At 37.6% G+C, this 26,801-nt stretch overlaps 4 protein-coding genes across 12 annotated transcripts; 2 read left to right on the top strand and 2 right to left on the bottom strand.

Moving 5' to 3' along the window:
* Positions 1-757: 757 nt before the first annotated feature.
* Positions 758-11,879, bottom strand: LOC105282852 (ral GTPase-activating protein subunit beta). 5 transcript variants are annotated; one of them, XM_011345129.3, is made up of 24 exons: positions 11,552-11,879; positions 10,910-11,330; positions 10,812-10,838; positions 10,268-10,482; positions 9,999-10,182; positions 9,615-9,875; positions 9,201-9,392; positions 8,734-8,838; positions 8,527-8,667; positions 7,993-8,231; positions 7,689-7,919; positions 7,407-7,560; positions 7,009-7,116; positions 6,274-6,375; positions 5,042-5,182; positions 4,916-4,930; positions 4,678-4,838; positions 4,415-4,588; positions 3,803-4,212; positions 3,292-3,706; positions 2,685-3,003; positions 2,160-2,411; positions 1,800-2,049; positions 758-1,639 (listed from the first exon to the last, which is right to left on the bottom strand). In XM_011345129.3, exons 1-24 carry the CDS (start codon positions 11,585-11,587, stop codon positions 1,510-1,512), a joined length of 4,683 nt encoding a protein of 1,560 aa, XP_011343431.1. In that variant the 5' UTR covers positions 11,588-11,879; the 3' UTR covers positions 758-1,509. The 5 variants fall into 5 exon arrangements, with proteins under 5 accessions (XP_011343431.1, XP_011343432.1, XP_011343434.1 ...); XM_011345130.3 differs by lacking the exon at positions 4,916-4,930; XM_011345132.3 differs by lacking the exon at positions 6,274-6,375.
* An 865-nt stretch (positions 11,880-12,744) lies between these two features.
* Positions 12,745-20,294, top strand: LOC105282853 (protein wings apart-like). 4 transcript variants are annotated; one of them, XM_011345135.3, is made up of 13 exons: positions 12,745-12,929; positions 13,044-13,125; positions 13,226-13,743; positions 14,960-16,695; positions 16,871-17,119; positions 17,273-17,521; positions 17,618-17,842; positions 17,946-18,168; positions 18,336-18,551; positions 18,634-18,813; positions 19,103-19,191; positions 19,341-19,442; positions 19,536-19,685. In XM_011345135.3, exons 3-13 carry the CDS (start codon positions 13,560-13,562, stop codon positions 19,683-19,685), a joined length of 3,603 nt encoding a protein of 1,200 aa, XP_011343437.1. In that variant the 5' UTR covers positions 12,745-12,929; positions 13,044-13,125; positions 13,226-13,559. The 4 variants fall into 4 exon arrangements, with proteins under 4 accessions (XP_011343437.1, XP_011343436.1, XP_026826714.1 ...); XM_011345134.3 differs by having other exon boundaries at positions 12,745-12,933; XM_026970913.1 differs by lacking the exon at positions 12,745-12,929 and having other exon boundaries at positions 12,951-13,125.
* A 259-nt stretch (positions 20,295-20,553) lies between these two features.
* LOC105282854 lies at positions 20,554-22,378 on the bottom strand. The gene is made up of 5 exons (XM_011345136.3): positions 22,180-22,378; positions 21,580-22,003; positions 21,305-21,475; positions 21,031-21,212; positions 20,554-20,859 (listed from the first exon to the last, which is right to left on the bottom strand). Exons 1-5 carry the CDS (start codon positions 22,247-22,249, stop codon positions 20,720-20,722), a joined length of 987 nt encoding a protein of 328 aa, XP_011343438.2. The 5' UTR covers positions 22,250-22,378; the 3' UTR covers positions 20,554-20,719.
* A 176-nt stretch (positions 22,379-22,554) lies between these two features.
* Positions 22,555-26,801, top strand: LOC105282856 (N-acetyltransferase ESCO2). Of its 2 annotated transcripts, none has more exons than XM_011345139.3 (6): positions 22,555-22,708; positions 23,256-25,006; positions 25,273-25,492; positions 25,581-25,754; positions 25,853-26,058; positions 26,146-26,801. In XM_011345139.3, the coding sequence occupies exons 2-6, from the start codon at positions 23,295-23,297 to the stop codon at positions 26,267-26,269; spliced, it is 2,436 nt and encodes an 811-aa protein (XP_011343441.1). In that variant the 5' UTR covers positions 22,555-22,708; positions 23,256-23,294; the 3' UTR covers positions 26,270-26,801. The 2 variants fall into 2 exon arrangements, with proteins under 2 accessions (XP_011343441.1, XP_011343442.1); XM_011345140.1 differs by lacking the exon at positions 22,555-22,708 and adding an exon at positions 22,715-22,887.

Genomic DNA, 26,801 nt, shown 5'->3' with positions numbered 1-26,801 from the left:
GAAAAGCGTGTTTGGACAATGCGATTACAAATGACACGAAACGCTGAATTCAGACAATGGATTCGCGCGTGCCGCAAAGCACAGTGCGCTAACTGGACAATGATATATTGCTTCTAGACGAGAGATAAATGCTGAGTCATGATGCGTTAACTCTGCTTAGTTATCAATGTACTGCTTGATTCTGGTTCTGGCACGCAATGACAAGTTGACGACAACATGATATTGCCCAATGATTGGGTAATCCTCATTTCACGCGATATGATATCTAATTTGATAGGATTGCGCGAAAACTCTGGCAGGCATCTAAATGTTCAATAATGTTCAAAATGTAGAATAATGAAAATAAATTTCCGAAAAATTCACTAAAATTTCTAAAATAATTTCTAATTTTTTAAACATGCTTCTAACGTTCTTAAAATATACATTAGCTTTTTTTATATTGTCTGAATATTTCTCCGAAAATTCTGTATGTATATACCGCAACTTGGAGTCCCAGGAATATATTCCATTAATGATATCAATGCGAAACTATTCAGCATATGTTATGATTATGATGGCCTCCTAGTCGAGCATTTGATGAAAGCGTTGATCAAAATAAATGATTCGACCAATCAGTGTCGGTTTTAGGTACGATGTGACACAAAATCCTTCAAGTATAAATACGATACATGTTTTTGTACAATGTAAGCATGATCTCATCATGCCTATTTTGGTATAATACTCGTTGAATCACGCAATAAGGATATAGATAACTAACTTATTCCAAGTATTTAAATACTCTATTGAATTTCTAATGCAATAAGAAATGTATGTTGTGTAAATACGAAGAATACATTATTATTATTATACACGTAATATATTAATTAATACGTTAATTATATTAATTAATATATTATACACATAATACAGTAATTAATACATAATATATTATTATACTCTTTTATATACATATCAAATAGTCATTAATACTAAAATAGCTGTTGGTAATGAAGTTGTAATAATTTATATTTTACACAGCATTATATGCACTATACAATAATTTATAAGATAATAATTAATGAGATACAAGATTTTACATGTAATATGCATAATACTAAGGAAAACAAAGACTTCATAATAATATAGCTATGCATAACATAATTCTTTTGAAAAATATGCATTTATGTTATCACCTTTTCTCCTATATTAATGTCCGAGTTATAATTCGTTAGTCAAGTGCAACTCGTAATAAATATATACATATATAAATATATATATATGAAAGTTTTTTTTGAATCACTTTCAAAATAACATATTATTCATTGTACATCTGCAGGGACTAACAGAAAATTTTTTATTGAAATCGCAGATCTCAACGAGAGATGACTTTATCTTTAGAATACTTTGAAAAGTGCAAACTCATAAGAATATTTCGTTCTTAAAACTCGGAAACTTAATTTCTTTTCACAGCGATAAAAATATCACGTTACCGTTGTCTGATGTTAAATCCATGAGATTCATAAAAAGTTTTTACTTTACTTGATAAGTTTGAGTACTGTTGAATAAAAGTGTCAATAATTCTGGATCTGTCAAATTTCTTTTATACTTCTGCACCATCTCTTGAATTTTTAAACGTCTTCGTACGTGCGGGGGATGATAACTAAAACATAGCGAATATACATTCTATTTAGGAAAAAGTTAACAGTTCATGAAGAAAAATTTCACGCGAAATTTCAATACAGATGTGGAAGAAATATAATTACAATAGAATGACAAGAAAACATGATAAAATCCTATTTCCTATTTTTTAAATTTATTACCTGTCATTATCAAGCCGTTTTCGTCGTCCCATATTAAGAGCCGTTTGTCTAACTAGTGTTCCCAACACTCTTCTCGACACTACCATACCGTCGATTAAAGGTGTTGCTAGATTGATTCTGGAGACTGGTCCTTGTAATCTAATTCTCATCAGTCCGTTCGCGAGAGCTTGAAGAAAGATAACGTGCACATCGGTAGCTTGCAACATCCTCGCCTGTTCAAGTCCGGTATAAGTAGAAGGAAGCAGATCGGCTACATAGAATTAAATAAAAATGTTTCATTAATAAAAGGAAAAATGTATCCAGATAATATTATATACAGTAAAGTATTTAAATACATGGATGCAAGAAAAGCAAACAAACCAATAGGGAACTGAATGTGATCCTCCAAGCTCTCCAACCATACAACCATAATTTTCGTATTAGTTTGCGATGGTAAAGCTTGCTTCGTCGTTCTCCTGGGTCTAATGGGGTCTGCGCTCGAAGAATTTGTCGGGCCTGCTCCCGACAAGCTCGATGGCTGTTTCTCTAAGTCGAGTGACATCGCTCTCGAAGTATTTTGTGACGCACAGCTCCGATTATCTGTACTTTCACTGATACTCCGTTCAAACCACGCTGCGATAAAATTATATAGATTGTGTGAGAACTCAATCATATCTGATTGAGTCGAAAATTCCATGCAGATTAATTTTTAGCAAAATTTTATATCAAGAATTAATACAAAGTTTGAGCTTTGTTAAAAAAAGTTTGCTTAAAAAATCCGCACGGATTTTCCGGACAGCTCGATATAAATAGACAATTACGTCACCAGGTTTCGTATAGGAAAATCAAATAATACAATAAAATATTAGATTGGTAATTAGGTTCTTTGCAAAAAATGAAGTTTACCTTGTCCGCTGTTACTGATATCGCTGTTATAATTGGTCTCGTCCAATGAATCTGAACTAGCCATGAGATACGACTGCGTAGGCACAACGAATGCAATCTCCGAACTCACATCTGCCCAATACAGTACGTGGGTATCGCCGTTGTAAAGCGCTCCACCATGATTACTGTGCGCTGCACATTGTGATACATTCATTTGCGCCGTTACTCTCCACGAGGTGGACACGTGGCCGGTCCAGCCGGCATGAGTTGATATGGAAACAGGCCAGCCAAGAGAACTTAGAAATTCCAAGAAATTGGGCGACACATTTTCTGCGTGCAGCTGTAAAACAAATGTGGAAACTATATTTCTTCTTGTTAAACGATATCGTATCCTCCCCCCCTCTTGCTCGTGCGTTCTCTCTTTAGTAAATTTTAATTCAACAGACTTATGTCGCAGAGTTATCGATCATTTAAATTGAAAAGTTTTGATTTTCTAATTTTGTTTGCCAAGTGCATCATCAGACATTTAATGAACTTGGTGGATAACAGAAATGATCGATTAGAAAATTTAATCGTATTGATTCACATTGTAATTTGATAAGCCGCTGAAACGATCAACGTCTCTTACCACGTTTGATAGTATCTCAGGGGCAGATTTCTGACCTGCCTTAACGTAAAAGATATGAACGGTATCGCAGGTGCGCGGACTGATATTGTCCAGCGTTTCCAGATCCGTGCAGAATCCAGGAATGGTCGGATCTAAAGCGATGAGCCCGCTCGAGTTCCTCGAATCCTCGTTCTCTTTAGGTTCCATGTTCAAGAAACCGAAATGGCTCAGGAACAAGCGAGCCGTCTGAAACTCGTGGCACACTTGGGGCGGTACGCACTCGTCCGTTTTATCTTCCGCGTTGCTCGCGTTGCCGTTATCGCGCTTCGACTCGAGTGTCATTTGACGTTCCAGGAGCTGCGCGAGGATTTGATGCTCGTCTCGTACCGCACCGTTGTCGCTCATCACTGCCTCGAGGCTCGGTATCGATTCATCCCTATCAAAATTAAATGCAATTAAATAAGTACATGCATCACGGCGTTGTGAAGCCGCGACTCGAACGCTTCACCCTTGTTTACACTCGCTCACTTACACCTTGCAGTGAGGAATACGATCCACATTGTCCGGGAAGAATCTTGGCCTGTAGTCTGTACGCGGCGCGGCTTCGGCCAACGGCAACGGCCGCCCGGGGTTGCTGTTTATGCTCCTGATGCTGGATCGATGTCGCGGCAAGTGACGCAGCTGCATCGTCCACGCGTGTCTGCCGAACGGTCCGCGAATCAAGACCGTCACGGTTGGCTGCGGATCCTGATCATTGCCCAAGGGTTCCTCCAGGAGCGCCAACACGGTCGAGTTCTCAGACACGAAGTAGCGGAATCTCTCGACGGCTGCTTGCCGAGCCACGCATCCGCCGGTCCAACTGTTGCAGTGTCGGAGCAGAGACACTTCGTCCAGCAGCGATGAGAGCGATTGAGCTCCGCAAGCGCTCGGAAAGTAACCAACCTATTATAAACAATTTACATTTGTCGAATAAATTATATTAAATTATAATCAAAACAAATCTGGCAACGTCAAGACGCGAAGAAAAACCTTTTGATCTCAGATTGAAGATTCACGAAGATGGATCTCTTTTCTCAGAATTGATTCGTCGTCGCATGCTTATAGATTTTACAGTGCGCGTATTATTCTAATAGCTTATACAAACCTGTTCTAACAGAATGGTGAGAAGCGCGTCAGCGGCGTCTCTCACGCGCATAGATGCGGGTTTTAGTTCCTTCTCGTCCTTCATCTTGATGGGTTCACCCGGTTTCCCGACGCTCTTAGTGCCAGACACTCCAAGCTCGACAACTTCCAATACTGTAGTCAAGCAATCCTTATCCTTTAGCGATGAAACAAAGGCAGACGAACGTCAGACAAAGTAATTTCGCAAATCGTTCAAAGCAACTGAAAAATGTGTGTGTAATTAACCTGTAGCAATTGTGGATGAGCAGTTAACCACGTTGTCAGGCAATTAAATGCTGCAACGATTGACGAATGAAGATCTTTGGAATGCGCTGGAGGTGGACGCCAACATTGATACGCGATATAATCGCACAACCACTTTACTGCTCTTTTGCATTCCAGGGCGTCTACAACAGTAGGATTCTTTTTTATGCACTTAGTGTATTAAGCATATTATAATCTATCGATCTAACTAATACCAAACCTGTGAGTTTCCTTGCTGCGTGTAGGATGAAATAATATGACAATAAGTTCGTGAATATGTATATAAAATATATTAAATATTGAAAAACATTCGTGAATATTAAAAATATACAGAATTCGTACATACCTGTCTCACGAATGCGTGTGCGTGCGAGTCCCGACAGCATTTCAAGCGCTGCTAAAGAGATATTCAAGTCAGTCTTCCACGAGGAGATCAAACGATGACATACCAAGTACGTCGCTCGCACGAAGAGAGCATGGGCAGAGTCTGCAAAGGTATATGTCGATTAAGAAATCATTAAATCTGTGAAAAACAAGCAACATTATAAATCTATTATGTATGCTTCACATAAACATATACTATCGAAAGTACTTATAAAATAAGTACTTAAATCACAAGCAGACCGAGTAGAGGCATAATCCTTTTTTTCCAAGAAACTTGAATATATATATATATACAGGGTGTCCCGGGTTTTAACCGACAAACTGCGGGAGCATATTCTACTAGTGGAAATAAGAAAAAATTCTTATATCGAGTTTGCTTAGAAATGCTTTATTACAAAGTTATAAACCAATATTGAAAAGAAATATGAGATAAGTAACAACGGAATATAGTGTAGAATTTGGAAGGTCGAAGATGTTTATGTTATGTGTATTCACATGTACCAATTTTGATGGAAAATGTGCCACTGCAGTTTCGCCAAAACAGCTGAATACAGTTAGATGGTTGTCCATCGCACTATGCTAGACAAGTTAGAAACTGGTTAGATGAACATTATGCTCATAGGTGGATTGGTCGAGGAGGACCGGTTTTCTGGCCTCCAAGATCGCCCGATTTAACGCCTCTTGATTTTTATTTATGGGCAACTTTAAAAAATAAAGTTTACAGTACAGAAGTAATCTCGCTTGAAGATTTAAAGCAACGAATTACTAATTCAGTTACTGAGATGCAACAAAATTTTCAGGAATGTCGTACTCTAACAAATTCTGTACTACGTCGATGTCTAGCTTGTATCGATGTGCAAGGACAACATTTTGAAACGCGTCACTAAATCATTGCGTAGATAATTTTTATTTTTGTGAAAAAATCCGTTGTTACTTATCTCATATTTCTTTTCAATATTGGTTTATAACTTTGTAATAAAGCATTTCTAAGCAAACTCGATATAAGAATTTTTTCTTATTTCCACTAGTAGAATATGCTCCCGCAGTTTGTCGGTTAAAACCCGGGACACCCTGTATATATAATAACAGAGACGTAAACCACAAGCAGAGACGAGATTCACATTTTATATGAACGTTCCCGAATGTGACTCTTAGCATGAGCGTATAACAAAGATAAACAACATTTGTATTTACCGAATGCAATGCACTCCTCTTGAAGAGTCGTGATATCAGAGGCATCGCCAATTGATCGCTGATCGCTGGATATACTTATTTGACTGGCTGAATCGCTGGTGACTATTAAGCGATGAAAAGACGGTACAATGGCGAAACGCATAACGGAACACAACTCGTAATAGACAATAAGAAATTAACATTTCATATATAAGCATGTGTAAAGCCGATACAATGAGAGGGGTGAAAGTGAGCATAATACGTATAATTTGAATATACATCATCATTGACTGACTTTATTCCCACTCATAAGCTATCGATAAATGTTAATGAGATTGCCGTAATTAAATAAAGTAACAGTATACTAGGACTATTACTTTATTTGTGTAAGAGAGAAGCTGATTGACCATAGGTGTTAACTACATACGTATTGTAAAACGACTTTATCAAGTTAAGCCAGCAACAAGTTTCTTTTATCTTACAAGATCAGCAAAATTAATTGTTAAATTAACGGGTCGCCGGAAAGTTTGATTTTTTGTCAAAATTTAAACGCAAAACTTTGTGTTAATTCTTAACGGCGATGCTTACGCGTGAATAAACTTGCTCCATGTCATATGATGCTATCATAAGTCAACAACACCTGTAGTCAAATGGTCAGTTATAAGATCCGGACACAAACGGGAATGAACACTAGATAAGTCAGTACGGTGCATTTAGCAGACTGTAAGCCAATATCTTCTAATGTTAAGGACGAACCTGAAGACAATAAATTAGCCGTTGAATCATTAGCCACTGTGTCGGGTTGCGTAACTTGCTCCACTTCTTCGGCCGCCGCGGAATCTTGTACGCTTAATAAAAGAGCCCCTAGTAAAAATTGTTCATATGTGATATATTTTCAATCCTGCATTTATTAATTCGATTCAAGATTATTATTGCTATCAGTGAATTTAACTTTCCGTAATTTCTATAACGCAAAAGTGATGTCAAACATTTACAAGGAAACAGAAATTAGAGAACTGAGTTAAAATTTGAAATTTTTTTTGTAACGATGTGAATGATCACATAGCCAAATCCAAATGTAATTGAATTTAAAATTGCAAGAAAATGAAAGTTAAATCTCGATTAACTGTAAGTCTCCAACTTCATTAATTTACCCAACAACATATGCGTATTCTGAGGATCGGTCTCCACTTGTAATGCGTTTATGAGCAAATTCATGAGTCTTGATTTTAACTGTACGAACGTAACAGGGGTTTTCTCGGAGGAATTTGCGCCTGGGAATATCGGTAGCTCCTTAATAGCAAGATTCTGCAATGATGAAGTATTCGCGAATCAGTTCCTTTAGTTCCATCGTCATACTGGATTGAATGCTGATGCATTTTCGACAATCAAATACACAATCTATTTAGCGAATCGTATCATCTTTTTTAGTTTACCTGAAAGTGCAGGGGCAGCGTTAACATCGATATCAAGAGATGTATCGAAGCCCTTCTCAAGTCTGGCTTCAACACCATGTTAGATTTCAGCTTCAAGTCCTTCTCTGGCAAGACCACTTCCAGAGCGGACAATACGGCTGGCACTAGGACTTGTATGCCGTTCAAATCCAAGCGGAACAGGTCAGCCGAATTCAAGAGAATACTCGCTAATGTTTCGCCACATTCGCGGGACTGAAAACGAAGTAAGCGCGTACAGGCTTCGTCCATTTACCGATAACGAAATCAGGACTAGCACCGGTACTACCTCGTCAATCTTGAGACCGTGATACATCGCCTGGTAAAATCTGGCTAAATATACAGGTAAGATTTCTTCTCCGGTTTTCTTGGCGCAGAAAATTCTGCACAGAGCACCCAACGCCTCCGCTCTACCGGACTCGTAACGATCTATGCAGAGTGTCGGCGGTACATCGCTCACAGTTTCTTGTAATGAACTCGGCCCATCAACAAGTACTGAAGATGGGCGTTTCGAAGCACCAGATGGTTCTATATACATGACATTAAAATAGCATATAATATGACATAATTAAATAAGGCACAATAAAGACTCGTAACTTAAAATAAAACCTTGCCAAAGTCAGTTTTAATACATATATCAGATAATATTTATTTGGTAGAGAAAAAAATATCTTTTATAATAAACATATTAAAATCAAAAGTTGAGATGTAATAAATTTTCTTCTATTATGTAAGATATATTTATGGGGTACATAAAATTACATAAAATGAAACAAATTTATAAATATGGAAAAATATCTTTTTAATACATAAACGCACTTACGTGGCAGATTCTGCGACCAACCATCGGTACCAATAAACGCAGCTTCGAACAGCCATTCTCCGAAAAGATGCAATATACTGTTACATTTGGGACGTCCTGGCGCTAACGGAGGCCTGATATCCTGGCCAAGTGAAGTTATAGCTGTAAATTACGATCATGTAAGCAGGAACGCTTCTGCGATATAACTATAATCTGAAAGAATATTACATGCAGTGCTCGAAGCAGACGATGGTCCGGAATTGGATATTAGCATTGGTGGAGTACTAGATACACGGCTTGTTGTTAATCCAATTAATGATGCTTTTGGAATTCCTGAAAAATATGTTTATGTATTGAAATAATGAAATAAATAAATATATATATACACACATAGATACACGATCAATATGTGCATAATTATAGTATAAATAAATATCGAAGTTGAAGCTTAAAAAAATATAATGCTAATAATTATAAAATATAATACTTAAAAATAATGTTGCAAAAATATAAGTGCTTCATAATCTCAAGCTTAATAATACAAAACAGGATGAGGAAAATATTATGATACAAAACGGGTGCCATTTCTACAATATTCGTGACTTTAAACCTTTATAGAAGAGATAATCGGGAAAAAACTGATCGAGCATGGTATCAAAGATACAGCAGCAAGATAAAATATTGCATTGAAATACCCTTAGTGACTGCAGAAGGAGTGACACTGAAACTTTTCGCAAGCCTGCGTTGTGTTGGGGGTGTGGGGGAAGGCTGAGGCTGATCCTTACTACTCGACCTGTCCCATCCGACACCCCCGCCGCTCGTGCCGCTATTACCCGACGTAACGGTGGACACGCAACACTCCTCCCAACAGCATGCTTGTGAAACTCCTGCAAAATATTTGTAACAATGTGCAACCATCACCAGCACCAGTGAAGAAGCTGACAGTACTCGTGCGTATCGTACGGATGAAACAGATTTCAAGAAATGTACATGTTCACCTCTTTTCTGTGACAATACGTATTTACAAGTTTGTATGTACAATCTTCGAAAGAGAGATTTCGCCCTGTTCGATGTTTAATCGAGTCGAACTCCCAAAGTCGTCCACTTACCCAGAAAAGCATCAACTTGACCCGCTATGCCTTTTATAGCCTTCAAGAATATCTGCGGCAGAGTCTGGAGACACGGATGTTGGCACGGATCTATGACGTTGGGACTGGCGATGGCGTATTGCAAGAACGCCTGCGTTTGCGAAACGACGGCAGGTCTGCAGAGATCCACAGGGTCACCGATAGTGCGCAACAATCTATACCACGCTTGTGCCACTGCCTCATCTGACATAGTGGGTGGTACGAGTTGCGTATCTTCTTCGCCTATTAACGTAACAATAACGTGCATCGCAAATAATGCTTAAATTATTGCTAACTGTCCGATTTAAAGAACAACAAATTATCTATTATAATTATATTACAAATTATAATTATTATATTACGTACTTATTTTTAATTCGGGGAACATTGGTCCATACATGATTTGTAGCAGTCTCGCTGTAAGAGCGAGGCATACACGATTCCATTGTTCCACCAAAGCTAATCTGTGACGCCATCGCAGACAGGATTCTCGCAGCGTGCGCCACAAAGGAGGCGAGGGAAAGCTACGTTCACAGGAAACCAGCCATACCTGAAAAAAGAATTTGGCACGTATTATACGAGTATTGTCTTACTAATTTTGTCTTGCTGGATTTATTATCGCCGTATTTACGCACTTCTAGCAATACACCGAGCACTCTCTCACATAGTTGTTCCCCTGCATCTTCTCTGGTCGCCGGTGGTGCTAGTAGTGCATCGTTGATACCGATGAGAAATAACAACAGGCTTTCCCATGTGTCTCTTTCTAAAGTTGCCGGGCCTCGCGCGATTTGCTGCAGAGTTCTTAGTACTCGATGACACAGAACGGCTTGTCGATTTATCGTGTCTATACCTAAAAGCATTTATTACGAGATTTAGTACTGTCAGTACTATTAGTAAGCCATTTTTCACATAAATGGACACAGACATGTTAATCCGTTAATGGCCAGAATTATACAAATTTTATGTAAAATTCAATTTTTTGAATTCTATTTTTATGTGAATAATACTTTTATTATCATAAATTTTAATTGGCTTATATATTAATTAATAAATTATATACTTTTTTTTACTTTTAATGTGGATATATTATCTGTTTTATTTAATTTTATGTAAGTTAAATCCACAAAATGAGACACTGGCCATTAACAAATTAAAGATATGCTTAATGTTGCAAATTACCTAGATCCTGATACAAAAAAGGCCAGACTTTAAGAGGAAAAAAAGATATATTATCAATAGAACCATAGAAGATTAAGAAATAATAAAACTTGTCTAACCTTCTCCTTTTCTAGGAACAAATAAATTGTGAAAGTGGCTTATGATCTTCCTAGCGTAAAAATTTGGATCATCCACGATTGGTCTTGGAACTGAAATTTTGGGTGTAGAGTACAATGCAGACAGCCACTCGCAGTATATGTTCACGCAATCTCTGACAGTATCGTGCTCGGCCAGTGGAAGTGACAATCCAAAGCATATCACTTCCATGCACCACTGAACCTCCTTGTCAGTTGAGAGTGGACTAGGTTCTCCAGCCTGGGTGATGCCAAGATTTGCAGCGAGTTGACGCACTATGGATAACGCAACTTCTTTCCCTGCACCAGGGGGAAACTTTTCTAACACGCTTTGGCTTTCCTCTGAACCTTGTTGGATCAGAGTGCTGAGTGAAGCCCATTCTGAATACATTCCTCCTTGGGAATCCTTGAAAAAAAATACATATTGCATCCCGTTGGTTTTCATAACAGTTAATATACAATAATAACAAAGACTTAAGTGTGCAAATCATATAATAACTCTAAATAAACTTGATAAATATTAATTAATAGAATAAAGTAAATAAAAATGAAGACATATACGTGTACAATAATAAAACAATAATTTGATTAATTAATTCAATATGGAAAATATAATTAAATTGGTACCTTGAGATTAACTCTATTGAATACGCCTAAATTCATAGATTACTACACGCCTATACGCCCTATAAGGTTCGAAAAGTAGCTGCACAAGTTGAATACTCGAATACTTTAATTAAACGTCAAGCACTTGCGATCAAGCAGAGAGAAAGAATTTCACTTTGCGTAATTTATCTTTAAATTGGCACGCATCATTGTGTCGTCGATCACCCTTACGGAAATTGTCATTTCAGTATTTGTGTAGTCAACAACGCACAAGAATTGCTTCGACAGCACTTGACAGCTACAACTCTACAAAGCAGGAGTTAGAAATAGGTTACAGCGCTGTTTGACCGCGGATGTACTAAATATGATGATAGAGAATTCAATTAATTTCAGCGAGACGATGTAATCGCCCTCTGATGATCGATCCACGGAATTACCTACGATGCTAGAAATCGATCCGAGATCTCGAATCGATTTTTGGCACCGTAGCCGATTCACGTGATCCGTTCAATCAGATCTCGTGGTTCTGCGTCGAGAAAAAGTACATGCTCGTGATTTTGACGAATCATCATAAAAAGTCTTTCTTCTCCACTTTTTCCTCCCTCAATTGTGAGAAAATCAAGGAAAATTAATTGATCAATTTCATATTGATTAATTTCGTCGTTATATTCACAGTCTGTTCTTAAATATAATCTCGAGCCATTTGTTAGGCCAATCAGATAGCTGTATTAGTATCTGAAATGTATATTTAAGGGGAAGCTGAAGTTGCTAGTGAACTATTTTTTCACTATGGCGATGGTAATTGCAGTTTCGAAAATTCTCTTTATTGCTTGTGCAGAATAAAAAATCCTTTTCCACAAATGAAGTATAGATAGAAAGAAAGTCCGCTCTACAGGACTTTATACTCAAAATGGAAAAAAGTTAAAAACTTGCATTTGTCTTTTCTAACTTTGTTCCATTTTGAATATAAAGTCCTGTAAAGCGGGCTTTCTTTCTATCTATACTTCAATTGTGGAAAAGGATTTTTTATTCTGCACAAGCAATAAAGAGAATTTTCGAAACTGCAATTACCATCGCTATAGTGAAAAAATAGTTCACTAGCAACTCCAGCATCCCCTTAAGATATCTTGTTATAAAAATGAAGTATGAATACCAGTCTAGTCAACTTATTCAACCGTTTCTGAAAACCGACCAAAATTTTGCGTCAATTCGCTGCCATTTCGATAGGATTTGTAGATCGAAGCGGAAGTAAGCCGAGCACCGTCGCTCACGGCGTGAATTAACTGCTTCGGTGGAAACTAGACCATGGTTACCGCTGAAACAGCGACGAGCAGTGACGAGTGGTTACATATAGCTCTCTCTATTGGCGCAGGCGACAAGCATCATAATCCTACGCATTGTATGTATGTAACACCGTCTTTTTCTCGCTTATATGTGTATGTATCTAAATCCCGAAACGAAAAACATCGGCAGATGGCTCGAGATCTATGTGTTGATGATTAATAATCCTCAGTCCTAGAAATTGATGGTGGTGGAGTGGCGGGGAAAAGCGCATCGGCGACGGCAACATCAGCAGCCGCGTTAGCAACGGAGAAGTAAGTGCCAGGGGAAAACCGCGAGCGAGCGGCCGCGGTGGCCCGATCCGAAGGGGATCGTTCCGAATTGTTAACCGAATTTGTTGTTTTGGTCGAGCAGCCGAGCGGGTGGCCATCCATCCGTGTGCACCGAGCTGACCGAGTCGGAACATGGCGTTTGTCTCCCTCGTTGCATCTAGCACGTAGGAACACCGCCGCCCGCTAGAGAACCGTACCCGCCAAACGCCGCTACGCCCGATAACCCGAAACGGATCCGAGGTGAGCGTTCGCCACACCGATGCTCTGGGAGTCGATCACGTCGCGATACCCTCGTCATCGGCGCGCCTGATGCTCGACGCACGGAACGCGGACTCCTCGGGACGAGTATGAGGATAGGATACTCCATCATCGACTGTATTTCCTGAGATGCCGAGGGTACCCGAGACAAGCGCACAATGACGTCCCGCAGTTATACCAAGTCGTACAGCCGCAAAGTCAGCAGCGTGACGGCTGGCAGCATTCAGTTTGATAAGCTCTTCCGCGAGAACAGTAATCGGCCCTCTGCTGCCAAGTCGGCGGGCACTGTTGGCAAATGGGGCATAACGTCCTTCACGTCCATCAGGAGCACGAACATAAACGGTATGCTCTAATTAGTGTATTTTTATGTTTATTTTACTATATTTCTATGTAATTTAAATGTAACGTAATTTATTGCACCAGTATTTAAAAAAATATAGCAGTCTTATGTGTACTATAATATCGATATACTGGTAAAAATATTAGTACATCGACTTCGTGAAGAACAAGAGTCTTGTATTATATGTTAATACTAAATTTTATGTCTTGGATGTTATTTTATATAATATAATGTTTTAAATGGTTTTGTTTGCAAGGGAAGATGCAAACGTTCATATTCTAAGAATATATAAGAACTTTTAAAATTTTACTTATCATACGTATCATTTCGTAATGGTAAGACTCATAAGGAAATCATTAATTCGTGAATAACTTTCATGGTGATATGAAATTTAAGATTTCTATAATTATCAGTTTTAAGGAATCACTTTCTAAGAATGTCACGATGTAAGATGTATAAGCACCGAGTTGTATAATTCAACAAAATTTATAACTGTTGCAATATTTACCAAAATTTATATATACTTTTGTTTTGCTTAATTTCTTTTTATATCAGATATTTTTATTATAGTTTTTATTTGTTATGATAGCTATGCATTTTTTAATAATTTACTTCTATGGTGTAGAAAATAAATTCAGATTTATTTTTATAAACTGGCACAACAAGTTGATCTTACGCCAATGATATAATTTTATATTTAAACATTAAAGGACAAAAATATCATATGGCCTCATTTAAAGTTTCATTCGGTAAATTACAAATATAATATGTTAGGCTTAAAAGTACAATAAAAAAAGTATAATAAAAGTATTAACTTTTATTACATGAAGTTACATTTTATGCAAGCGCGCGCGCACACACACACACACACACAAACAGGGATTTATATGTATTAAATATTCTCTTTCATATTATATGGATAGAATAGTAGTAATGAGACATGTAAATAAGAATGTATGTTGATATATTTTTATATAAATGATATGTATTACATATTTTAGATCTTTATAATTATCATCAATCTTAAAAATATTTAAACATTAACATATTATCTATTTTTCGAAAAAAAAGCTTGGACAGATGTTAGACTTATTGAATCATTGGAACATATAATATTTAAAACAAATTATCAGTCTTGACAATGGAGAATATAGAATAACGATGTGTTATTTTTGTAAATGTTCCGAATTTAATGTTACAAAATTATTTTACTTTCAGGAAGAAGAGATGATATACATAGCACGTTTGGTGCGAAGCGGATGAAACTCGATTATGGAAATCAAAACCGCGTGAATTCTGGGAAAGATCCGTTCTCCTTCGAGACCGATCCGGATAACAAATCGGATGCTGCTGCTCCGGCGGTAGTCAAGCCGAAGAAGTTCTTTAAGAGCAGAAATGTCCCGCCTACGGTTGAAGAATCTCGCCAAGATGTGGCAAATTACAGACAAGTACCTGATTCGCAATACGGTAGGGCCCGTGTTTCAAAGCAACCGCCGCAACAGCAGCAGCAGCAGCAACTGCCGTTGCAGTCACCGTTGCCAGCACCGAAACAGCAGGCCGTAACGAAAGCGTCACATGCTCCAGTAAAGAAGGTAGTAGAAAATTTAGATAGCACCGGTACCGACGCTCCTTCCAATCGGGAGGAGAACAAACCACCGATAGTGTTGCGAATATGCAAGGGAACGGCGCGATTGGTTTGCGGGGATATCCAGCAGGACTCTCAACAGGAGCCCGAGCCCGATACCTACAGGATCTCCACTCCCCTTGCTAGTCCCTCGAAGATGGATGTCGAGCGCAAGACCAGTACGGAGACGTCGCTCAAGTCTGACCACAAATCCGTACGCACGCATCAGCCCACCGTCTCGGCCGTATCTGTAATTCCCCTGGAGAACTCGGACATGAGGAGAACCACGCGTAGTCGCGCAAAGAATCTGCATTTGGATCTGACTGCGACGACCTCGGTCGTGGCGCCGTCGACGACACCCGTGACCCCGAACTCGCACGGTTCCGGCCTGTCGTTGACGCTGAGAAAGTCCGTGACCGACTCCAACAACACCCTCATATCCCATTACGACATCGTTAAGACTGACTGCAGCTCAACGTATTCCTCCAAACCGGCGATCGAGCCGTTAATTGGGCGCGATCAACCGCTACCAACTACGACCCAAGAGTTGATCGACATACTCTCGAGCGATTCCGACACGAGACCACCGCCACCGCCGCCACTACCACCCGCGCCACCCGTCGACACCAACGTCAGCGTAGAAAACGTCGAAGAACCAATGGCGGAGGACGTCGCGAATCAGCAAGTTCAACATTGCTCCGTAGATATGCCGACCGATGAAACAAACGTGGCCGAGGCGGCCGGTGCTGTCGCACAGCAACACGAACCTGAACCGGAGACAGAGCCCGATCCTGAATCGGAACCGGAGCCAGCACCGGCTCGCACCGGCAATACGATTGACACTGCTGAGACCGCGGCCACAGCTAAGACTCTGGTGGACCAGGATTGGTTTTCGGGCAGTGACGATAGTGAAAGTGCTAGTGGAAACGCTGAAAGTGAGATACCGCTGCACGTGACAAGTACAGTTTCGGAATCGCAGGCTTCTGACCCGCCGTCGACGAGTGTCCCGTCGGTGAAGCCGGCCGCTAAGAAGGGCAGTATCTTCAAAAGCCGTTCAACCGGCGCGACAAACGGAAACAAGAGGCGCGCGTTGTACAAGCACAAGTGGTGTGACAGTGACAAGGAATCCACCGCTGCGGATACGCCTACCACTGGTAACAGCACGCCAACCACCGTATCCGGCTCGAGCAGCGCCGGTCCTGTAGCGTACGAGGAAGAGTTTGATTCTTCGCAGTTAACGAGGGTTGTGACTTATCCCACGGCCGATGTCGACTTTGAGGATGAAGCCGACGCAATCACGAGTGTTCGTTGTGGTAAAAAAGTTAAAGGGGTGAGTGTGCGTTGCTTTAAAATATTACTCGCTTGAAAACTCTATTGTAGTGCAAAAGTTTCATTATTAATTTTGAATCATGTATTTAATAATTAATTTTATCGTAATTAAATAATTTCCAATCAGCCTAACATATGTATATATGTATATAAAATGTGCTTATTTTATTTTGCAGTTCTATACTGTAGTAAAAAATGTAAAGAAAGCTCATCAAATACAAGAAAGTGGAGAGTTTCAAGAATTTAATGATGATGTGGAGTACATCTTGGATACTTTAAGAGAAAATAATCCGAATGCTACTCGTTGCCTTTCAGCCATACGATTAGCAAGTAAATGTATGGCTCCTGCATTTCGTATGCATGTGCGTGCTCATGGAACTGTTGCCAAGTTTTTTAAAGCTCTTCATGATGCAACGAAAGATCAGGTATATAAACGCGCTGCCAATGTAATGGCAATGTTCTTTTCTGTTTCTCGTGCATAATAATTATGCGTGTCGTGTTAGACTTGTTTTTGTCGCAATAATAATTTGATTTTCTACGAGCAGTTATATGAACCAAGTATTTTGTTCTCCTTACAGAGCCTTGGTCTGTGCACAGCGACAGTGATGTTTGTTTTAAGTCAAGATCGTCTAGCTATGGATCTAGATCGCGATTGTTTGGAATTAATGTTAAGTCTATTAGAATCTGATGCCAGCCATAAGGATGCTCTAGACGACTGTGGACTCAGTCATACTGAATTATTAAAAAATAAAGAGAAAGTGCGTCAGTTATGTGCTGATATACAAGCTCAAGGACACGCTAAGCATTTAAATCTAGATAATATTACTGTAAGCGACCTCTCTTCTACGGGTGTATTCTGCATCCTCTTGCATATCTTTATCTTTCATTATCATTTCATTAATTTATGATACACTTTTTAACAGGTTGGTCAGCTCGCTATGGAGACGCTCTTGAGTCTCACATCAAAGCGCGCTGGAGAATGGTTCAAAGAGGAACTCCGAGAATTGGGTGGCTTGGAACACATTGTAAAGACGATTCGAGAATGCCATCGTCATATTAACAGCCAGAACGTCTTAAGATCCGGCTGGACAGATCCTTTATTAGACATATTACGTAAAGTTGACAGATGTTTACGCGTATTAGAAAATGTAAGCGATCCTTTCTTTTTTTTTAGATTTTTTAGATTTAGAGATTTTAGATCTTCATTGTAACTGTAAAGATGATTGAATAATTATAACTTTGAATTTTTAGGTAACTCATATGAACGAAGAGAATCAAGTGTATTTATTAAAGTACGATGAAGGCGTGTTAGTGAGCACATTAGTTAGTTTATATCACCTGTGCGCGCAAGAGGTTCCCATTTATCCGACAACAGATACAAGCGATAAAAGTTCTATTGGTGCTGTTGTTAGAGAATGCCTCTTTGTAATTGTTAAAATTCTCGTCAATCTTACCCATCGGTTCAACGGACAATGTAAGATGTCACATTGATTTTCGATTTTATTTACAGTATTTATTAATGCAGCAAATTAAACTGCATTCATATTGTTCTTATTATTGATTTCTTATTAAATATCATTTAATATCACATTTAGATATAGAATCATTTCGTTACAAAATAATACATATTTCTTTATACAGCTTTCGGTAGCAAATCAGTTGGCACGCAAGATGGCGTCCTGGACTGCAGTTTGTTCCTTTTATTACGTATGCCTGGATCACTTCCGGAAGAAAAGCGGTTTGACATGATGATGTTGACATTAATTCTATTGATAAATTTAGTGGAGCAGTGCGACGAAAACAAGCGCCTTCTTATTGAATCAAAGGCACCCGCGTCGTCGGAAAACATCTTTGATGGTGAGAATCCTCAATTTACTGCAACATAACTTGTTTGACTACAGCATATTTATATCCTTTTTTTATCTGCCTTTTATTTTAGCTGAGAAAAGCGGTGTGGGATCATTGATTGACTTGTTCTACAAGCAAGAGGAACTTGCGCGCGCTGAGGAACAGAAAACAGATGCCATTCTAGATGGAAAGAAAGATTCTGAACAAACGGAAACGGTATCAACCACTACTAAATCTCAGGAAGAATTTATCGAAGAGACCGTCACAAAATGTTCGTATTATGTTTAATCTTTCGCGCGCGCGCACGTACATGTATTTCCGTGTTTATGCATTTTCTGATATTTTCCTCGAAATATGTTACGTTAGCATTGATGCTAATCAATTCAGTTTTAAAATAAGATTAAATTTTAATGATAGTATCCTTTTCTCTCTTTTTTTAAATAAAATTTAAAGTTGATTTCTTTTTAACAAAAATATTAAAAAGAAACATTTTATCAAAATATGCATTTATGATCATTTATGATTATAAAAATTATGAGCTCGTTATTGCCTATTTTCAGTGTTACAAAAAGCTGGACGACATATGGAGCACACGTTGATTGCAGCATATGTAGTGCTTCTGCTTGGATACTTGGTAATGGATAACAAGGTACGAGTCTGGTCAATCACTTTCTGGAAAATTTATATGCGTGTCACTTGCAATATTGCAGATTAGATTTGCTTGTATAGATATTTTTTAATATTAGGATATTATTCTTTTTTATTTATTAACGATTTTATATTTATTCTATTCTCTAGGAATACGAAGCATTGGTACGGAGTAGACTACCTGACAACAATTTCGCTACTATGTTGTCTGTACTTCAAAAGTTTTTCAACTTCATGAATTTGACGGCATCGGTAATTATCCCTTGTGTCTTTCGCTTTATTTAATCTCACTTGATTTTTAAGAAAGTGTAATTCCGATCGTCCAATGTGGTGCGTTTGTTCCAGCAAAACGAAGTGAGTAGCTATGGAAAAGCCGCTACCGAAAAGATAATCAAGTTCCTAAGAATGTCGGATGCCAGAATCAAGGAAGAGAATGAGTTACCATTGCCAGCATTAGAAGACAGCAATACTATGCTCGACTTAACTTCATCTTGATTGATATACTGTACACACACCTGACAGCATTTTTTCACCTGGCATATGCGAAGAGCCAAAGTTGTACGTGTCCAACAAGAAACAAATTCTGTTTATTGCGACGCCGATGGACTTGTTTCATATTCGTATATTTTGATACATATTTATTCACTCACATAATTTATTGTTGTAGGTTTCATTATGATTATTGATTTGATTGAATTATTCTTTTATTTTACGATAGAAGTTAGTTGTTACATCCTAGGTTTATGTATAAAATACTACAGCTTTGAATTATGCAACACACGTGTAATTATAATTGCAGGGCACTTCATCGCGATTATCGTTAGTGTACACTACACCATTTCACTGATAATTCAAGCTAATGAAACAGCCATTTTTTTTTTTTAAAGACTCAAGAAGAATAAACGTGACATTTTGAGCTTCTTGTCAGTTTATATACATTTTATTTCTTGTATATTATCTTAATATTGTACAATCGATTTTAAAAATTATATCTATTACGTTTTAAAACCTGTTAAATGGTCAACAATATTAAGATACATTGTGACCCACTAAAATTCAAGATAGTGTTATGTAAGTTTATTTTAATATTAAAATTATATTACGATATATAAGCCTTGTAAATGTAAATTTATAAATTATAATTGTACCTTATATATCTGCAGTTTCTAATTATTAGATCCCATTAGTGTGTAAGATGATTATTATTGCATCATACTACAATTATGCAAAAATATAAAAAAAATATATGCAATAAAATTAAAAGAGAACGATATACTTAATATGTTATAACATTTGTAGAAAGGAAAATTGCTTTGCGACGAGAAGGCCCGGTAAATCCAGGAGAGCAAGAGAATGATCAGGAAAACTTTTATATCGTTTATTCATCGATTTAATTTCTTCTTATTATTTCTTTTGCTTGGTATTCTTACATCTCGTGTAACATCCGTGTCAAAGGAATCATTATTACTGTGCGATATTGGTTTATGCCTCTTTTGCTCCAATTTCTTCAATTTAATGTCTAGTGTTCCTTACTTCTGTTTTTTATTTTTGTGTTTTTCAAATTTTTTCGCATTACGTTTACGTTTTTTTCCTACGGGACTTTCAGTATTTTGTGACAACATCTGAGATGTGACAGTATTCGTCATAAAAGCTTTCCGATTTATCACTTCTGCAAATCAAATAAATTTAAATACATTAATCTGCTAATATCAAAATATTTAATGTAAAATAAAATAATCAACAACTTAAGGGATAATGAAGATATTAAATAAAATCGATTTGTTTTTATCCGAAATTATCTATTACATATCTCAATGTAACATTATTTCTTGATACATACCACCAACATCAGTATGCAACGCAGATTTATTTTCTAATGCACCATGACCCGAATTATTTTCTTGCGAAACGTCAGTTGCGATGTTATCGGATGTGATCAAATTTGTCTCATCTGTATTGTCAGATGCCAAAGGCTTGAGTAGTCGAAACATTGTACTGTCCCACACTATATTACGTTCAACGCTGAAATATCAGAAAATATTTTACTTCGTGGATTAATTATCTCTAATTAAAATATTAAATAATTGCCTTGTAAAATAGTTGATATTTCTTACCTTGATATTTCTTCATTTAGCCAGTCTAAAGAGAGCCACGATTCCAAATTACATGGCAAGTTTTGGTTCTCTGGAAGCCAACGTAGACCAATGTACTGAAATTTGTTTAGATGGGGGTATATGTTCCTATACCATGTACAACATTTCTTAAGTATTTGCTTCGACAGAAACCTGCAATAACACAAATATCATCGTTGCAATAAAAGGGAATAATATATTTTATGTTATTTCAAAGGAAATAATATATGATGGTAAGTCATTTATGAAAGTCGTACCAAATTCTGCTGACACAGGCGAAAGCGATTAAACAGATGCTCCACGCATGGCCTAATGCTATTCTTGCTTTTAAGAAATGTCCAGTATACCTTGCAATTTCTTCTATTCTGGCCATAAGCTTTGCAAAAGCTTGTGTCCTTACAAGCACGTACTCCACCATTTGTCTACTTGGTAAACTAAACGTTTCGCCTTCTTTTTGGATATATTGCCGCAACGTTTTGTATTCTTCGACTAGATTCATAGTGTTATAAGTAATCAATGCTTTGTTCAACTTTGCCATATGTTTTAAACCTTTATCACTACGAAATTTGCTTTTCATGCGGTAAATTAAACGTCCCAGGACTGCAGCTTCCTTGTGGAAAATATCCATGTCCATCAAGTCCTTGACTACTGTGTCAATTGACAAGGAGAATGCTTTCATATCTATGAAAAAAAAACAAACAAATAACAATTTACAAATGTATTCCCATAATCGCTATTTTGTTATTCACATAATGTCTTAAACAATAAACTGCATATAATATATGTATAAAAATGCTGGCAAATTTATTTACATTTATTTTTATAAACAAATTTTATACGTGATGTTAGAATCATACCTTTCTGATTGGTGTTCCATACTGAATTCGGCGGGCGTTCCAAATTAAACACATTCCAAAGTGCATTCATTCTTAATTAATCCTTGGAACAATTGTATTATAATACTGCAGATGCTTTTTTTTTGGTTCGTGCTCCAGGCACGCGCCTTCAACCTGCCAGCGGGCTTTAGGTTATTGAACGCAGAAGCAGAGGTACTGCAAAGATGCGCTATTGCTCACGCAATACCATTTAAACAGCACGTGGAGCGAGCAAACGGACAATGGCAGCAAGCAGTAAGAAGTGACCAATCGAAATCGACTCTTTCAAAAACCGACCAATGGGAACTCTCACTTCTACTAAAGGATTTCTAGTACGAACAAGTGTTCCATCTAGTTTATCCATGGTATGTGGTTGAAGTTAGCGCATGTCGTTTGCTTTTGTCAAGATTTCCCGCGTTTCTTCCGCGTGTGTCATTGAATTTACGTAAAACGTGCGCTGTATATTGTAGATGTTCAAAGAAAATACTGCCGTAACGAATGCAAATTGAATGTAAGTTAAGAACTGTTAAGAATCTTTGAAATATTGGATACAAAACTGGGTGTGAATTTGCCATTTGATTCAAGTTGGTTCTGGCACGTTCTTGTGACAAATTTCGGTTGTGTTTGGTTCGGTTTGTCGGTTAATGTCTGTTGCTAATTACCAGCTGCATTAATCTGATAAATGAAAAGGTATAATCAAATACGCATTGCAGTAGTCTTGATATAAATTTTTTGAAATTTATTTTACCGCATTACAAATTCTGTGTGGGAATTGAAGGAAGAAATTGTGTCGATTCATTTGTTATTCAAAAGAAATATTCTTTGCATATTTAAATACAAATATTGTTATAAAATAGTTATATAAATCGCAGCTACGTGCTTTATTAATGTTTTCAAAGTCCATAAAAAATATAAAATCAGAAATTTTTGAATCAAATCAAAATAAAAAGGAAATGATATTAATATCAGAGTTAATCTTATAATCTGTGTCATAATAATTAAAATCAATCTAAATTTAATTCAAGTATTTTTATATTTTTAATGTTTTATCTTAATAGAATATCTTTTGGGTTATTATCCCAAAAAATTATTCAACAATGGAGATCGATCAAGAGGAATCACTCTGCACTCCACGACGAGTTCAGAAATGCCTTTTCGCATCTTTCGAGAATAGTTTGCAGAAGAGAAACGTACTTCAAGATGTGAACTATGTCAAAGAAGGTGAAGCATTAGAAGAAGAGTCAGACTTAGGGCCCATGTCACCCTTAGCTTTTACTGATCGCAGTCCAAGCACCAGCGACAGCTCATCAAGAAGAGAATATGTATCTCCACTTACAACGCCTGAAAAATCTTCATGTAACAAACCGATCCCCTGGGATCGTTTAACATCCAGATGCAACTCAGAGGTTTACATGTCACCTTTCAGCTCGCTCAAGAAGGTCGCTAGATCTGCTAGATACTCACCAAGATGTAAAATATTTAATGAAAATTCTTCAAAATTATTGCCGTCCACTCCGGAGAAACTGGCAGCACCATTAACGCCACAACGCTCAAAAATAATAGACGCTATGATGGACAATGTGGTCCCGGAAACACCCCAAGGGGACTGCGCTGCAAAGATGCAGGATGAAAGCATCACGGAGACACCGCGGAAATCGAGAAGTCCTAAATGCAAATTGCTGACACCCCTAAGTTCTATGAGTAAGACAGCCCCGTTGCCGAAGTTGCACAAACGAAAATCTCTGGGTACGCTTGAGACAGGTGAGAACATCTCTCCCGAGCAAAAAGAGAATACATTGAAGAGAAAATCACATGAGCAATTAGCAATAAAACCAGCAAAATTGTTCAAGTCGGACGACATCTCCGCGCCCAAAGCAAGAGCGGCGTTGTTTCAAGAGGAGACAAATGAATGTGACAAATTGGAAAATTTCTCACTAAGTACAAAAACGTTTTACAGCAATCACGTGAAAACCGAGCGACCATTCGTCTTCGGAAGTCTTAAGAATAGCAGCGATGTGGTAAACCGGAGGCGAAGTTTACCCGTGCAAGGCAGCAGCTACAGACGCTCGTTGAAGAAAGAGAGATTCGGTAGAATAAACGCCGGCGTGTTCCACGGAATAAAAAAGCCGAAACCCAAAGTAAATTTAACGGTACTGAAGAAAGAAGAGACCGAGAAAAATAATCCCACGATTTCGGAGAAGAGTTTGTCTCCGTCCGTGAAAATTCAGTTCGAGGTGAACGCGACCGTGGAGAAAGCCGCCTCATCCGAGATCGACGAGAGCAAGCGATTCTTCAAAACGAATAAAACGGTCAGATTAAGTCACGCCGCCACAGTGGCAGTAAATAACAAGAGTCGATTGAAAGTCACGGACGGTAAAATTGCATCAAACCAGAAACAGATTCCTTCCGCGACAAACACTAAGCGGCAATCGACAGTTTCGAATATTTCTCTCGATGCTACCGATTTAACTGTGGATGAGCCGGAAGCTATGTTGCAGCAAGATAAGGTCGCCGATCTGCTGAAAATATTAGAAGATGACTGGGAAGACGATTATGATACGATGGAACCGTTAACCAACAGTATCGATACCGTTTCTCCGTCGAAGTCGGTATCGACATTATTGGACGATCCAATTACATCTCCAACTAGTGAACTCAGTAATATGACCTCGACAATGAACATCGAAGACACCGTTTCAGTTGATAATAAGGACGGTAATCGCAATGCAGAAACTAGCAAAGAGGAACCCGAGAAAAGATATTTCCCATTATTCACTAAAGGATATTCTATACCTGATACTATTTTCGAGTACGTTTCCCAATATTTGCGTTACAAATTTAAAATTTTCTCTATTACATTTTGTATGAAGTTTTTTTTTATTGTGACCATATTATTTATATTACTAATTTTATATTTCTTATATTAATTTTATATATATTGTTTAATATCTTCATTTTATGTATTTATTAACTTTTTGATTCAATACATTTCATCCTCTACAAAAGCTTAAATTGCGTGTGCGATATTATCATAAAAAATAGAAATTTAATACTATTAAAATTTAATCCCTTTAGAGAGCCAGACAAATCTACTAAAATGACAAAAAGAAACATACAGTGGCAGTTATCTGAAAAAGCTGGTGGTGCAGGTGATCAATATCAGTTAGATGCTGGGCAAAAACAATTCGGTGCTACTCAATGTCCGGAATGCAACATTGTGTATCAGTTAGGAGATGCTGAGGATGAAAATGCTCATTTAAATTATCATAACAGCATACGGATCTTAAAATTCCACGTAAGCCACATTCGTAAAGTGGACGCCATGGGTATTTAAATAAGTATCGTAAAATTTTCGTTAATATTTGTTATACGTAATATTGCAGGGATGGAAAAATGAGCGTGTCATAATAGAGGATCCCTTCACATCGAGCAGAATTATTTTGGTCGAACCGCACGATTCTAAGCACTATTGGAAGAAAGTATTGGATATTTTGAGTGTCGTAGATAGGGATCTAGGATTGTCGGATATAGAGATATCAAACTATCGGAGCAAAAGGGTAAATGCGTAAATACGTGTACGAAAGCGTGTACAAATACGCTTCACGACAGTTCTAATATTTCAAGGTAAATGAGAGAAAGATGATACATCTTGCAGGTGCTCTTGTACATACGCGAAAAGAACGTTCTGGGGGTGCTGGTAGCGGAGTCCATCAAAATGGCACATCGTATGATTCCCGAACTGATTGACCTGGACTGCTGCACCGCCGAGAGCACACCTACGAAGTGCGGCATAAACGTTGTGTGGACCGCAATGAGCCACCGTAGACAGGGTATAGCTACGAAGCTCGTCGATACATTGAGGTGAGCTACATTTCTGCGACGCTGTGTTGTGCTACGTACTTTACCCCATGACCCTCAAGACGAAAGTAAGAGAAATTTCTGTTCCAGGGCCAAATATTTTTACGGTTACGTGATGTCGTTGGATGACATAGCGTTTTCAATACCGACTCCGAGCGGCAAGATCTTCGCTGAGAAATACACCAAAACGCGAAATTTTAAGGTCTACAATTAAGTTCATCTTTGCTCGAACTTTCAACGTTATGTTTTCTAAATGCTGGTATTTTTCAGCTGGTAGTTTTAGCCAGTAACCTATTATATCATATATGTTTATTCTATTGCATTCTTTTGCTGTAATAGTTATGTATTTTTGTGAAATTTGCTACATAGAGTAAGATTTAAATGACTTAATTTATTTCTATATATTGATTACTCTTGGTACTGATTATTATCTTTTTTTTTAATTGTTTGTCTACATGATATTGCATCATAAACTTATTAAAAATATACAATTTGTAAGGTTTTACTGATTTTATTTAGACAATTTGAAAGTTAGTAGTAAAAATCGGTATATTTTAAAGTAAATGCATTTGATGACTGTATTCTTAATTTATTAAATTCCTGGTATTTTAATTATTGGTATTTCTTTCACATGATTTTTAAATAATATATTTAACAAGGAAATATTGTAAATGTGAAAGAATATTAAAACTTCTTCATGTATTAGGTGACAAAAATAAACCAATTAATGTGATTAAATAAAAAAA

This window comes from Ooceraea biroi, chromosome 7, assembly GCF_003672135.1.
Source record: "Ooceraea biroi isolate clonal line C1 chromosome 7, Obir_v5.4, whole genome shotgun sequence".
Lineage (NCBI taxonomy): Eukaryota > Metazoa > Arthropoda > Insecta > Hymenoptera > Formicidae > Ooceraea > Ooceraea biroi.
This window is presented reverse-complemented; position numbering and strand designations above follow the sequence as displayed.